Source organism: Phyllopteryx taeniolatus, chromosome 6 (genome assembly GCF_024500385.1).
Source record: "Phyllopteryx taeniolatus isolate TA_2022b chromosome 6, UOR_Ptae_1.2, whole genome shotgun sequence".
In the NCBI taxonomy this organism is placed as follows: Eukaryota; Metazoa; Chordata; class Actinopteri; order Syngnathiformes; family Syngnathidae; genus Phyllopteryx; species Phyllopteryx taeniolatus.
In genome coordinates, this window is record NC_084507.1 from 28,673,765 (window position 1) to 28,686,611 (window position 12,847).

Consider the following 12,847-nt stretch of genomic DNA (forward strand, 5'->3'; position numbering starts at 1 on the left):
GCGACCTGTTGTTGGCTGATCCAGCCCCAAAAAAGTCATGGGAAAAAGAAAAGGGAGAGCGCCCCCTGGCGCAAACGGCGCCCGAGCTAAGCTCCTGATCCCAAGCATCGCCATATTGACGTCCCAGCAACGCTGAGAGGTAATCGTATTCGAACACGAATCGTCGTCCGTTTGTGACCACCGTTGACCGTTCTCCATTCGAGGGGCGGCGGGGAGCACGTAGCGCAGTCTCGCCACCTCTCTGCGGCCACATTCGTCTTTGCGGGGTGCGTTTTTAAGGCGTTGTCAGCCAGTCGCCTCGCCATTCAAGCAGGCTATTCAAGTCCCCCCATGAGCCTGTTAGCTTAGCACTTTTTTAGCTCTAGGAAATACATTTTTATGAAGCTTGTGGCTCGGCTAAACATAAACGATAATCATACACATCGGCGGTTCGCCCCTCCCGGTGGCGAAAATGGAATTTGTCGCGGGCTCGCGTCCTTGTGGCGGTGGCTCGTCCTGTAAAATGTGACTTCCAGCCGGCTTTTCCTTCTCCACTTGACGAGCTAATGCTAACTTTTTAGCAGCCCGGCCAGCTAGCCAGCTAGCCGGCTTGCCCTGCTCGGCTAACGTTAGCTCCGGAGCTGCATTGCACTTGTGCAGGCCGTTGACCATTGGGCTTTCGCCGTGGTCGTTAAAGCGTGAAGCGACCAAATTATTGGCCACATCCCCACGCAGGTCTTTGACACCTTTTGCTACATCAAAGATACTTAGTCGTATGAGCCATAATGGTTGGCGTGCGTTAGCCTCATTGACAGGATTGATTGTAATCAACCTACTTTTGTTTTTCCCCTTACAGGAGATATTGCCTGGTTGTTGTCCCCAGTGATGACTGTATTGAACCCTGTACGTCCCGATTAAACTGGTTGGATGCCCCCATTTAACATTCAGGTGAATTGACGTTCTCATGCCTCTATTTGGTTGTGTAATCATTTATTTCCTTTTAATGCAATTACAATTTTATAGGGGCTGTCACTATTGAATATTTTTAGTATGGATGTTCGATACCACTTTTTTTTTTTTCAGACCAATGCCAGTACGGCTATTCACATTCACTCTTGAGTACTCACCGATACCTAGTACTGATACCACTAGTGCTTTTGATATATTCAAAGTTCAATTAACCCGGTGACAGATAATTGTGATCAAAGACCTTTCTTCCTGTGATGCGCATGATGATTCGCCGATGTGTCAAACTGCCGAAGTGCAGAGGCAACTTGGCTGGTAGCGATGCACCGAAAAGAAAATTACTGCGCAAAACCAAAAATGAGGAACCCAAGGCCGAAAAGCGAAACCCAAAACACTGAACGAAATTACTAGGCCTATTATTATTAAAACTGCATTTTTCGCTATGACTGCAAAGCTTCCAACCTATAGAAATTAACTTCTCTAACAATTTGTCTGAATTTACCACAAAATAATCATTACTCTATCATTGTCATTATTATTAAATTATGACGACGATATATATATATTTTTAATGTATTTGTTGCATCACCGTAATGGTGGGCACATTTACAGCCAAATGTCTTGCATGCTATTTTTGTATTTCGTGTATCCACTGTTGCTGCTGATAGGGTGCAAATTTCCCCTATGGTACTAATAAAGGTTATCTTACATTATAAATAGTTATTATATTAATGTACTTTTTAATGTACATATATTTTCTCAAGTGACGTAGCGGACTAGCGGCGAAGCACTAATTCCTTTCCGGCTTCCGATTCCGGTCCCTGTGTGGCTGTCTAGCGTTATCATGTATTAGATTAACTGATTAATGCGAAGGCCTCCTAATGTGAGATGCACTTGTGAGGCTGCTTCAGGTTCAACTACAGTACATGTCAATCACAGGTTATTCATACTACGGCTGTAAAAAGCAATTATTTTCATAGTAGATTAGACTAGATCATTAGATCATTTTTTCCATAAATTGATTATGATTTAGTTACCGTTTTGGTCCGTAACATGCCAGGAAATAAGGAAATATATTGATCATTGTTTTTCAAAGTAAAAAGAGATGTTGGCAAATGTGTGATTTTGATTAAAGGCAAATATAATCAATTTCCTATCACGAAGGAAAGAAATCAGATTATTTACTGTTGAGAAAGCAGAGAATTAGCCATTTTAAGTTAAACAGTGGCTCTAAAGGATGAATCGATTATCAATATAGTTATCGATTAATTTTTGATTAACTGTGACGCCTCTATTTTTATGGTAAGCAAATCTACATTAGCTTCCTTTGTCTTTGTAACTAGTCCAAGTCCCTCTGTGTTACTGTATGTAAATTGGTTGCAATTGTTCTATCCACACTTTAAAAATATTTCTTCTCATATTTGATTGCCAGCGTAGCTCTCGAACTTTAGAGGCCTCTCAACTAATCTCGTTGCCCTTCATCTGTCACCATTTTCCTGGAGGGAACCTCCCAGGTATTGTGTCATCTTGTACGCAGCGAGAAAATATTCCAAATATGTACAGTAGATCCTCTACTGCACAGGTGTCAAACCCAAGGCCCCGGGGCCAGAACCGGTCTGCCACATGATTTTATGTGGCCTGCGAAGGCAAATCATGTGCTTCCGTGATTCTTGTTAAAATCTGTATCAAAATTTCAAATTGTCATATATCATAAATGATAACGTTGAGATATTGAAAGCATTTTTGTTACAAAACATGAAGAATAGTTGAAAACCCCATTACCCTTGATTTCTGATTCCAAAACTAGTTCATAAATTTTGTGTGGCAATATGATGATGCGATTAAAAGATTTTTATGGTTTCACAGTCATAACGGCCCTCTGAGGGAAACCGTAACTACAATGTGGCCCGTGACAAAAATGAGTTTGACACCCCTGCTCCACTGTATTTGTTGAGGGGAATGTGCACTTCCATGACCTCGTTGCTGTTTTTTTAAAGGAGATCTCGAGAAGATTCTGTGTAGAATATGTCTGGCCCTGTTCCAAGCCGCTCTCGAGTTTACCCCGATGTGAACACGCAGAGACCTCGAGAATACTGGGATTATGAGTCCCATGTTGTTGAGTGGGGGTAAGGCAAAGACGTGCTGTTAAACATTTTAGTTGCATTTGCCAATTGATTATTCATTTCTACATTGTCGCCTTGTAGAAACCAGGACGACTATCAGCTAGTCAGAAAACTCGGTCGAGGCAAATATAGCGAAGTGTTCGAAGCTATAAACATCACCAACAATGAAAAAGTGGTCGTAAAAATACTAAAGGTATGACACTCATCAGGATGTGGACTAGCGCTAAAGCAAAATGTGTTGCAAATGTTCCGTCATTGTTCCCCTCTTCTGTACTTTCAAAGCCGGTGAAGAAAAAGAAAATCAAGAGAGAAATAAAGATCCTGGAGAACCTCCGGGGCGGCCCAAATATCATCTCGCTGTTAGATATTGTCAAGGATCCCGTGGTATGTGTTTGCACTCAACACAATATATTTGGGCCTCCAAGTTCCTCCACAATGTGTTCTGTGATGCTCTCGACCTCCGATTTGATCAACTTGCAAAACAAAAATTCCCACTGAGATTTGGAATAGTTGGTTCAACAGTATAAATGTTTGGCATCATAAAACCTTTATAAACTGGACAGGCAATGTTTTAATAATCATCTTAACATTGCCAACTCAATTATAAAGAGTTAAATGTTACAGTATAATATTATGGTAAAAAGCACTTCAATGAAAAAATGAAGAGGGGTAATAAACACTGATGTACCTAGTTCATCTCAATACTTGCATATCAACCACTAATGTAAAGTGTACGAGCCCCCCCGGTTTTAAACAGGCCCCAGGGCTAAATTATTAAAGACATAGTATCAATAAGCTCCACTCTTTCATTTATTTAGGCTCTATAAATGTTATTTTGCACCTTTTACCTCTCTGAGCTTGTTTCTAACTTAAAATAAAATTAAGATCTCTGTCTAAGAAGTATTTTCACAATCAGGGGCGAGCCATCTCGCGCTACTCCAGCGCCACACGTGAGAGGCATGGCTGCCTCCTTCCCTTGCAGTGCTGGGCGATCATCCTCTGATATGATTCGTAAAGTTATATAAAAAAATGGTGCCATATAACCCTATAGCGTTTACATTGTTATTTTGATGTGTGGGCTGTTAGGGTAGCTCTGGTGCTATACTAACGTCGTATCCCAGCATTTAAATTCAGCTTAGCTCAACAGTCATTATCATTGCGTCTCACTCTCGAGCCATAACTAATTGGTTTACACTCAATCCAACATTTACACTAATGTGAATGTTTGGTTATTCTTGGTTTGAGTTGTCATGCCTGAAAGAGTGACAGAGGGATGATGATCTTTTCTTTTCATCACGCGCGAATCTCTCGGATTCAGAAGGTGCTCCAAGTGATTGACAATCATGAAGTGTGATTTACGTTTCTCAAAGGTTGATGGTGACAATGCACGTTTCCATAAGTCCAGTCAATAGAATATAATGGGGGAAACATACGCAACCTTAACAAACAGTTTGCAAAATACGTGTCCTATTTAGTGGAGAAATGCACCATTTTTCAACTGTCTAACCACTAGACCTGCTAGTTCATCTGTCGCTGCCTCGTCTTCCAGCAGTTCCACAGGTATGCTAGCCAGACCCGCTAAAAACATGTTCAGTCAAAACACGGAACTTCTAGATAGATTGTTTGGCGACACATATATTTGACAGATTTTGGAGTATTGTTAAGACTAGTAGTATTGTTAAATCTTACCCTATCCCTATTACACGCGCGTATTACACGCTTATCTCACATACGTGAACACAAGTGATAAGCATATGCTGGCTAGTTCATGAAGCTAACGTAGCAGCATACTAGAGCTCGTACTCGGCGGGTAAATCCCCAATCACTGTTCGCATTGACAGTTACGAATGACTAGCGAATCACAATCGAATCGTTACTCCTTGTACTATTCAGGAATAAAGATATGACATCAATCCATCCATTGTCTTCCGCTTATCCGAGGTCGGGTCGTGGGGGCAGCAGCCTCAGCAGGGAAGCCCAGGCTTCTCTCTCCCCAGCCACTTCCTCTAATGCTTCCGAGGGGATCCCGAGGCGTTCCCAGGCAAGCAGAGAGACGTAGTCTCTCCAGCGTATCCTGGGTCGTCCCCGGGGTCTCCTCCCGGTGGGACGTCCCCGGAACACCTCACCAGGGAGGCGTCCAGGAGGCATCCTAAACAGATGCCCGAGCCACCTCATCTGGCTCCTCTCAATGCGGAGGAGCAGCTTCTCACCGTATCTCTAAGGGAGAGGCCGGACACCCTGCGGAGGAAACTCTTTTCGGCCGCTTGTACCCGGGATCTTGTTCTTCAGCTCGTGACCATAGGTGAGGATAGGAACGTAGATTGACTGGTAAATCAAGAGCTTCGCCATTCGGCTTAGCTCCTTCTTCACTACAACAGACCGATACAAACTCTGCATCACTGCAGACGGTGCCCCGATCCGCCTGTCGGTCTCCCGTTCCATTCTTCCCTCACTCGTGAACAAGAACCCAAGATATTTGAACTCCTCCACTTGGGGAAGGATCTCATCCCCGACCTGGAGAGGGCACTCCATCCTTTTCTGACTAAGGACCACGGTCTCAGATTTAGAGGTGCTGATTTTCATCCCAGCTGCTTCACACACTGCTGCGAACCGCTCCAGTGAGAGTTGGAGATCACAGCCTGATAAAGCCAACAGAACCACATCATCTGCAAAAAGCAGAGATGCAACACTGAGGCCACCAAACCGGACCCCCTCTACATCTCGGCTGTGCCTAGAAATTCTGTCCATAAAGGTTATGAACAGAATCGGTGACAAAGGGCAGCCTTGGCGGAGTCCAACCCTCAGCGGAAACGAGTCCGACTTACTGACGGCAATGCGTGCCAAACTCTGACACTGGTCGTACAGGGACCGAAAAGCCCGTATCAGGTGGTTCGGTACTCCATACTCCTGAAGCACCCCGCTCAGGCCTCCACGAGGGACACGGTCGAACGCCTTCTCCAAGTCCACAAAACACATGTAGACTGGTTGGGCGAACTCCCATGCACCCTCGAGGACCCTGCCAAGGGTGCAGAGCTGGTCCACTGTTCCACGGCCAGGACGAAAACCACACTGCTTCTCCTGAATCTAAGATTCGACTTCCCGACGGACCCTCCTCTCCAGCACCCTTGAATTGACCTTACCAGGGAGGCTGAGGAGTGTGATCCCCCACTGTAGTTGGAACATACCCTCCGGTCCCCCTTCTTAAAAAGGGGGACCACCACTCCAGTCTGCCAATCCATAGGCACTGTCCCCGATGTCCACGCAATGTTGCAGAGGCGTGTCAACCAGGACAGCCCTACAACATCCAGAGCCTTGAGGAACTCCGGGCGAATATCATCCACCTTTGGGGCATTGCCACCGAGGAGCTTTTTAACCACCTCGGTGACCTCAACCCCAGATAAGAGAGCCCGCCTCAGATACCCCAGACTCTGCTTCCTCATGGGAAGGCGTTTCGGTGGAATTGAGGAAGTCTTCGAAGTATTCTCTCCACCGATTCAAAACGTCCCGAGTCGACGTCAGCAGCGCCCCATCCCCACTATACACAGTGTTGATTGTGTACTGCTTCCCCCTCCTGAGACGCCGGATGGTGCACCCGAATTTCCTCGAGGCCATCCGGAAGTCGTTCTCCATGGCCTCACCGAACTCCTCCCACGCCCGGGTTTTTGCCTCAGCGACCACTAAACCCCCTTTCCGCTTCACCCATCAGCTGCCTCAGGAGTCTCACAGGCCAAAAAGGCCCGATAGGACTCCTTGTTCAGCTTGACGGCATCCTTCACCAACGGGTTCAGGGATTGTCGCCACGACAGGCACCGACTACCTTACGGCCACAGCCCCGCTCGGCCACCTCGGCAATAGAGGCGCAGAACATGGTTCACTCGGACTCAATATCCCCCGCCTCCCCCAGGACATGGGTGAAGTTATGCTGGAGGTGGGGGTTGAAACTCCTTCTGACAGGGGATTCTGCCAGACGTTCCCAGCAGACCCTCACAATACGTTTGGGCCTGGCACGTCGGACCGGCATCTTCCCCCACCATCGGAGCCAACTCACCACCAGGTGGTGATCAGTTCACAGCCCCGCGCCTCTCGAGTCTCCCAAGACATGCGGCCGCAAGTCCGATGATACGACCACCAAGTCCATCATTGAACGGCGACCTAGGGGGTGTCCTGGTGCCAAATGCACGTATGGACACCCCTATGCTTGAACATGGTGTTCGTTATGGACAATCCGTGGTGAACACAGAACTCCAATAACAGTACACCGCTCGGGTTCTGATCGGGGGGACCGTTCCTCCCAATCATGCCCTTCCAGGTCTCACTGTCATTACCCACCTAAGCATTGAAGTCCCCCATCAGAATGATGGAGTCCCCAGCAGGAGCACGCTTCAGCACCCCCTCTAAAGACTCCAAAAAGGGTGGGTACTCTGAACTGCTGTTTGGTGCATAGGCACAAATAACAGTTAGGACCCGTCCCCCCACCCGAAGGCAGAGGGAGGCTACCCTATCGTCCACCGGTGTGAAGAGCCCGACACTCACCAGAGCCCAAGCCATGTGTGGAGGCGAGCCCGACTATATCTAGTCTGAACTTCTCGACCTCACACACCAGCTCGGGCTCCTTCCCTGCCAGAGAGGTGACATTCCACGTCCCTAGAGTCAGCTTCTGTAGCCGGGGTTCGGATCGCCAAGGTCCCCGCCTTCGGCCACCGCCCAGCTCACACTGCACCCAACCCCTACGGCCCCTCCCACAGGTGGTGAGCCCATGGGAAGGGGGACCCAGGTTGCCCTTTCGGGCTGTGCCCGGCCGGGCCCCCTGGCTGCAGGCCCGGCCACCAGGCTTTCACCGTTGAGCCTCACCTCCAGGCCTGGCTCCAGAGGGGGGCCCCGGTGACCCACGTGCGGGCAAGGGCAACCTAGATCCATATATTTTGTTCGTCATAGGGGTTTTTGGAGCCGTGCTTTGTCTGGTCCCTCACCTAGGACCTGTTTGCCATGGGTGACCCGACCAGGGGCGTGAAGCCCCAGACAACTTAGCTCCTAGGATCATTGGGACACACAAACGCCTCCACCACGATAAGGTGACGGCTCAAATGACATTGTCCAACAAATGAAAAATCAAATTTTTAATTCTTTGAAGACTATCTTAAGAACCGGTTAACTATTTATGATTGATGGCCCCAACTGTTTTCTAAGCAGATCGGCGAGGAAATACCACTCGTAACACACCCCACACCTCAGGATCATCTTTCAGAGACATCTGAGAATCTGACCTTTGCTGACTTGGAACGCAAGGCAGGGAAATTGCCCAAATTGTGGCCCAATTGTCAGTATGCACATACCCCGCTTCAGACAAGTCTCCATACTTCCCAGTAACCTGCGCTGGATATTGTTCTCTTACACTATCTTTCTATTAGGAAGTGCAGCCAAAAGGAAAATGAAAACGCACACCGAGTTAAATGAGGTCAAATGAGGTCCATTTGCTCTATGATCAAGTGCATCTATTCACTTGGCCAATTTTTTTTTATTTTTTTTTTGTAGTCCCGAACCCCTGCTCTGGTTTTTGAACATGTGAACAATACAGACTTCAAGGTATGGCTCAACTGACTTTTCATCTCATTCTAGAGCACAACAGCCATCAAATTGACAATTGACCTGTATGTGTTTTGTTTTTTTTATTTCACAGCAATTGTATCAAACCCTATCTGACTTTGACATACGGTTTTACATGTATGAAATCTTAAAGGTAAGTAAAATGTATCAGTTTGTTTTTAAGCACTTTGTGTCTGTGTAATCTGAACATATTACGTCGCTTTTATTTAGGCTCTGGATTACTGCCATAGTATGGGGATTATGCACAGGGATGTCAAGCCACACAATGTAATGATCGACCACGAACACAGAAAGGTACCGGCTCACTTTTCTGCACTCAAGTGACAACATTCAATTCAATGTCATGTTTTGAAAACATCTTTAATATGTATTGTTGTCAATGTTCAGCTCCGCCTAATCGACTGGGGGTTGGCTGAGTTCTACCACCCAAACCAGGAATACAACGTGCGAGTGGCCTCCAGGTACTTCAAAGGACCTGAACTACTGGTAGATTACCAGGTGAGGATACCATGTTTTTGAGTGGGAGTTTTTTATTTTATTTTATTTATTTATTTATTTTTTTTAAGACTGATTAAATGCAAAACATAACCAGTTTCTTGTCTCCCGCAGATGTATGACTACAGTCTCGACATGTGGAGTTTGGGCTGCATGTTGGCTAGCATGATCTTCAGAAAGGAACCTTTCTTTCATGGTCACGACAACTACGATCAGGTAGGACGACGACCGGCATTGTTCTGCAATGCTTTTTTTAATATACCGTATTTTCGCGACCATAAGGCGCACTGTATTAAAAGGTGCAGTCTCAATTACGGGGTCTATTTCTGTATTTAACACGTACAAAAGGCGCACCGTATTATAGGGCGCAGGCACGGTAAAACATACGCTAGCTTAAAACACACAGTAGCATGCATGCACGCTAAATGCTAGCGTATGTTTTTAAAAAGGCAGCAGAAGCAAAACTGAGTTCGTTTGTACTTTATTAAAAGTATTTAACAATGTAAACAGTGAGTTCGGTTGTACTTTATTGAAGTATTTAACAATGTACTCATGTTATTTTTTGATCAATCCTCATCCACAAATCCATCAAAGTCCTCATCTTCTGTATCCGAAATGAACAGCTGGGCAAGTTCTCCATCAAACATGCCGGGTTCCCTCTCGTCATTGTTTGAGTCAGTCTCGTTGCCGGGGGGCTGTTCAGCAATGATGCCGGCTTTCGCGAAAGCTCGGACAACAGTCAAAGCAGATACCTTAGCCCAGGCATCCACAATCCATACGCGTGTCTCTTCGTAGGTGCCATTTTCGGGGGTCCTTAGCCAAACCTATGTTGTTTTGCACAATGCACTATATACCGACTGGGGGAGTGCATTTAGCGTCCTCTTTCACGCGCACCCTTCCCCCTTTAACGTCCGCATACTATCCTCAGTCACGTCCGCTTTTCCTCTGTATAAGCAGCGTGTCGGCAGGAAATGCTCCCAGTCAGTCAAGCGGAGCGCTCATCAAAGTCACACAACATTTACAGATTTTGGAACTCGGTGCACACATAAGGCATTATAAGGCGCCCTGTCCATTTTGGAGAAAATGTAAGACTTTTAAGTGCGCGTTATGGTCGTGAAAATACGGTAGTGTCGTTGGCATCAAATAACGGTTCCATGAATTTGCAGCTTGTGCGAATTGCAAAAGTCTTAGGCACAGAAGACCTGTACGACTACATCGACAAATACAACATTGAATTGGATCCACGGTTCAACGACATCTTGGGAAGGTAAGACAAAGAGGCCGTCCTTCTAGAAACGTTTTCAGCATCCCATTCCCACTGATAATTTATTTTACATACAATGAACGGGCTGGTGGACGATGTGCGGACTGCAGCATGAAAAACCCTTAACAGTTGGTGGTCCGCAACTTTTTACCATTCCTTTCCATGCTTTCCCTTTCTTTAGACACTCCCGTAAAAGGTGGGAGAGGTTCGTGCACAGTGAGAACCAGCACTTGGTCAGCACAGAGGCCCTGGACTTCCTGGACAAACTGCTGCGCTACGACCATCAAGCCCGGCTGACAGCCAAAGAGGCCATGGATCATCCATACTTCTGTTAGTGCACCTTTTTGTTGTTGTATTGTATTGTATTGTAATGATTGGGGCAGCTGACCTAAACGGGGCGCATGTGTATTAGCCTGCATCCTGTGATATGAACCCCATCTTCATTCTAGTTCCCATCGTCCGAGATCAGGGAAGAGGGGCCACTCCTGGAGGGATGGCGGCCAGCTCAACACCAGTCAGCTCTTCAAGTATGATGGCTGGTAGGTTGTGCTATTCCCGATCGGGAATAGTCCGCTCCCGCCCACCCCGGCCTGAGCCCACATGAGTAAGCAACCTTTGTTGTGTGTCTCAGGCATCAGCTCAATGACCTCCGCACAGCCGCTGGCGAACATCGCTGGATCACCCGTCATCTCCGCCCCCAACACTCTGGCCACACAAGTCCCTGCAGCCACTGGGGCCCAGCCCTGAGGGACTGCACACCTCCCCCCTCCCCTATTGCCCCCTAGTCCTGTGTTTGTGTGTGCTCATGGCCACATCCTGCCTAGTTCTCGCTGTGGCCCCCAGGCCACGGTTCCCCTTTTTATGTCGACAATAACAAAGATTTAAATTGCTTTTCACATTCATTTATATTTTGACACCTGGACTTGACAGAACATGTATCGTTGCAGCTGTCAGGATTATTAGAATTAATTTGGGTGTGTTATTTGACAATTCTAATAAGATGTAGACATGAAGAGAATGGATAATAAAATTTATTTTGTATGTTCCGAATATACAGTCTTGCTTGAAACTGTTTTGATGCAGGATCCTTCTGTACGACACTGTGAACCTCCCCGCGACTTCACGTGACAGTCAGGACTCTGGTGTGCTCAATGTTGTGCGCACACAACACACACACACACACATCGCTATGTGCAGGGGTTGTCGGTCTTTTGAAGTTGTTAGTTGCTATAATTCAAGAATTGGACTTTTGTAGATATTCTACAGTAACTGTCAGGTTGCATGCACCCAATGCTGAATATCACAGGGTCGATAGATTGCCAATTTTATGTTACGTTCACTTCTGTACGTGTATGTATGTGTTCATGTTTGTTTTTTTATGAAGTCTCTTACAAATGATTTTGATGACAGATAATTTTGTAACTTTTTGTTTTATGTTGGGAAGAGGCATCACCTACAGAAAACAACTTGAAAAAAATAAAACAGTTTAAACGGGTTTGCAGGGACGGTGTTTTTGAGTATAACCCTCCCCTATTGGCGCCTCAGTATGTCACAGATCTGGTGACTATTGCAATCGATTTCAGCACCTTTGCATTTACAGTTTGAAGCCAAAACTGTATAGGACGACTTGTTAACTCCAGTACCAGTCAAAAACACCTTTTCATTCAATAGCATGAGCCGGTGTGTTCAAACTTTGGAGTGGGATTAGAGACTTAAATTATCTCCTTATCAGTGTTGTGAAAGGCATTCCAAACTATTTTAGGGCCTTGCAAATTGCAATTAAATGTAACTACATGACGTGTTTAAAATAATAATAATAATATAAACAACGGCAGTTCAGGCTGGACAAGGCAGTGGCTCCTCAGTTTTGCTCCTCGCAATTGTCTACGCAAACGCAGCACAATTACAGTAAATAGTCGGATGAAACATCAGATCCTCTTTCTAAAAGAATCAGACGGAAAGCCAGTGTTCGTGATTTCGGGACCGTCGTAAACCGAGGATCGCACACGTTCGACCACTGCTGTGTATTTTGTCTCGATGTCAAAGCTTTTATCCATACCTCTATTTAAATTTACAGCAATAAATGTGTTCTATGAAACACAGTAATGCGAAAAGTAAATCATTTTTTTAACTGATAAAAAAAAAATGCATGCGAGCGAATTGTTTCCGGTTTCCTGTTCGAGGTTATGCTGCATTCAGGTACTTGTAACACGTGGGAAATTACAGAATTTACCATTTGTTAAAACAGTTCAGTAGTAGATTTTTCACCGGGTGGCAAAGTGCAGCAAGCTATAATGTATCTTCACTTCTGTTCATATTTAAATCAATCCAATTAAACATCCCGAACGGTGGTACTCTGCCTTGTAATATTTGTTTTTCTCTCTCCAAGCAGAACTTGCCGTGTCCTCTTTGGCAC

The 12,847-nt window shown here is 45.8% G+C and overlaps 1 protein-coding gene across 6 annotated transcripts; it reads left to right on the forward strand.

Moving 5' to 3' along the window:
• On the forward strand, positions 1-11,926 carry LOC133479407 (casein kinase II subunit alpha-like). Of its 6 annotated transcripts, none has more exons than XM_061776386.1 (15): positions 1-139; positions 836-927; positions 2,378-2,459; positions 2,943-3,071; positions 3,150-3,261; positions 3,351-3,452; positions 8,601-8,651; positions 8,746-8,805; positions 8,883-8,966; positions 9,060-9,170; positions 9,282-9,383; positions 10,334-10,434; positions 10,613-10,761; positions 10,881-10,970; positions 11,063-11,926. In XM_061776386.1, exons 4-15 carry the CDS (start codon positions 2,971-2,973, stop codon positions 11,176-11,178), a joined length of 1,179 nt encoding a protein of 392 aa, XP_061632370.1. In that variant the 5' UTR covers positions 1-139; positions 836-927; positions 2,378-2,459; positions 2,943-2,970; the 3' UTR covers positions 11,179-11,926. The 6 variants fall into 6 exon arrangements, with proteins under 6 accessions (XP_061632370.1, XP_061632372.1, XP_061632374.1 ...); XM_061776388.1 differs by having other exon boundaries at positions 2,383-2,459; XM_061776387.1 differs by having other exon boundaries at positions 127-266.
• The last annotated feature ends 921 nt before the right edge of the window (positions 11,927-12,847 follow it).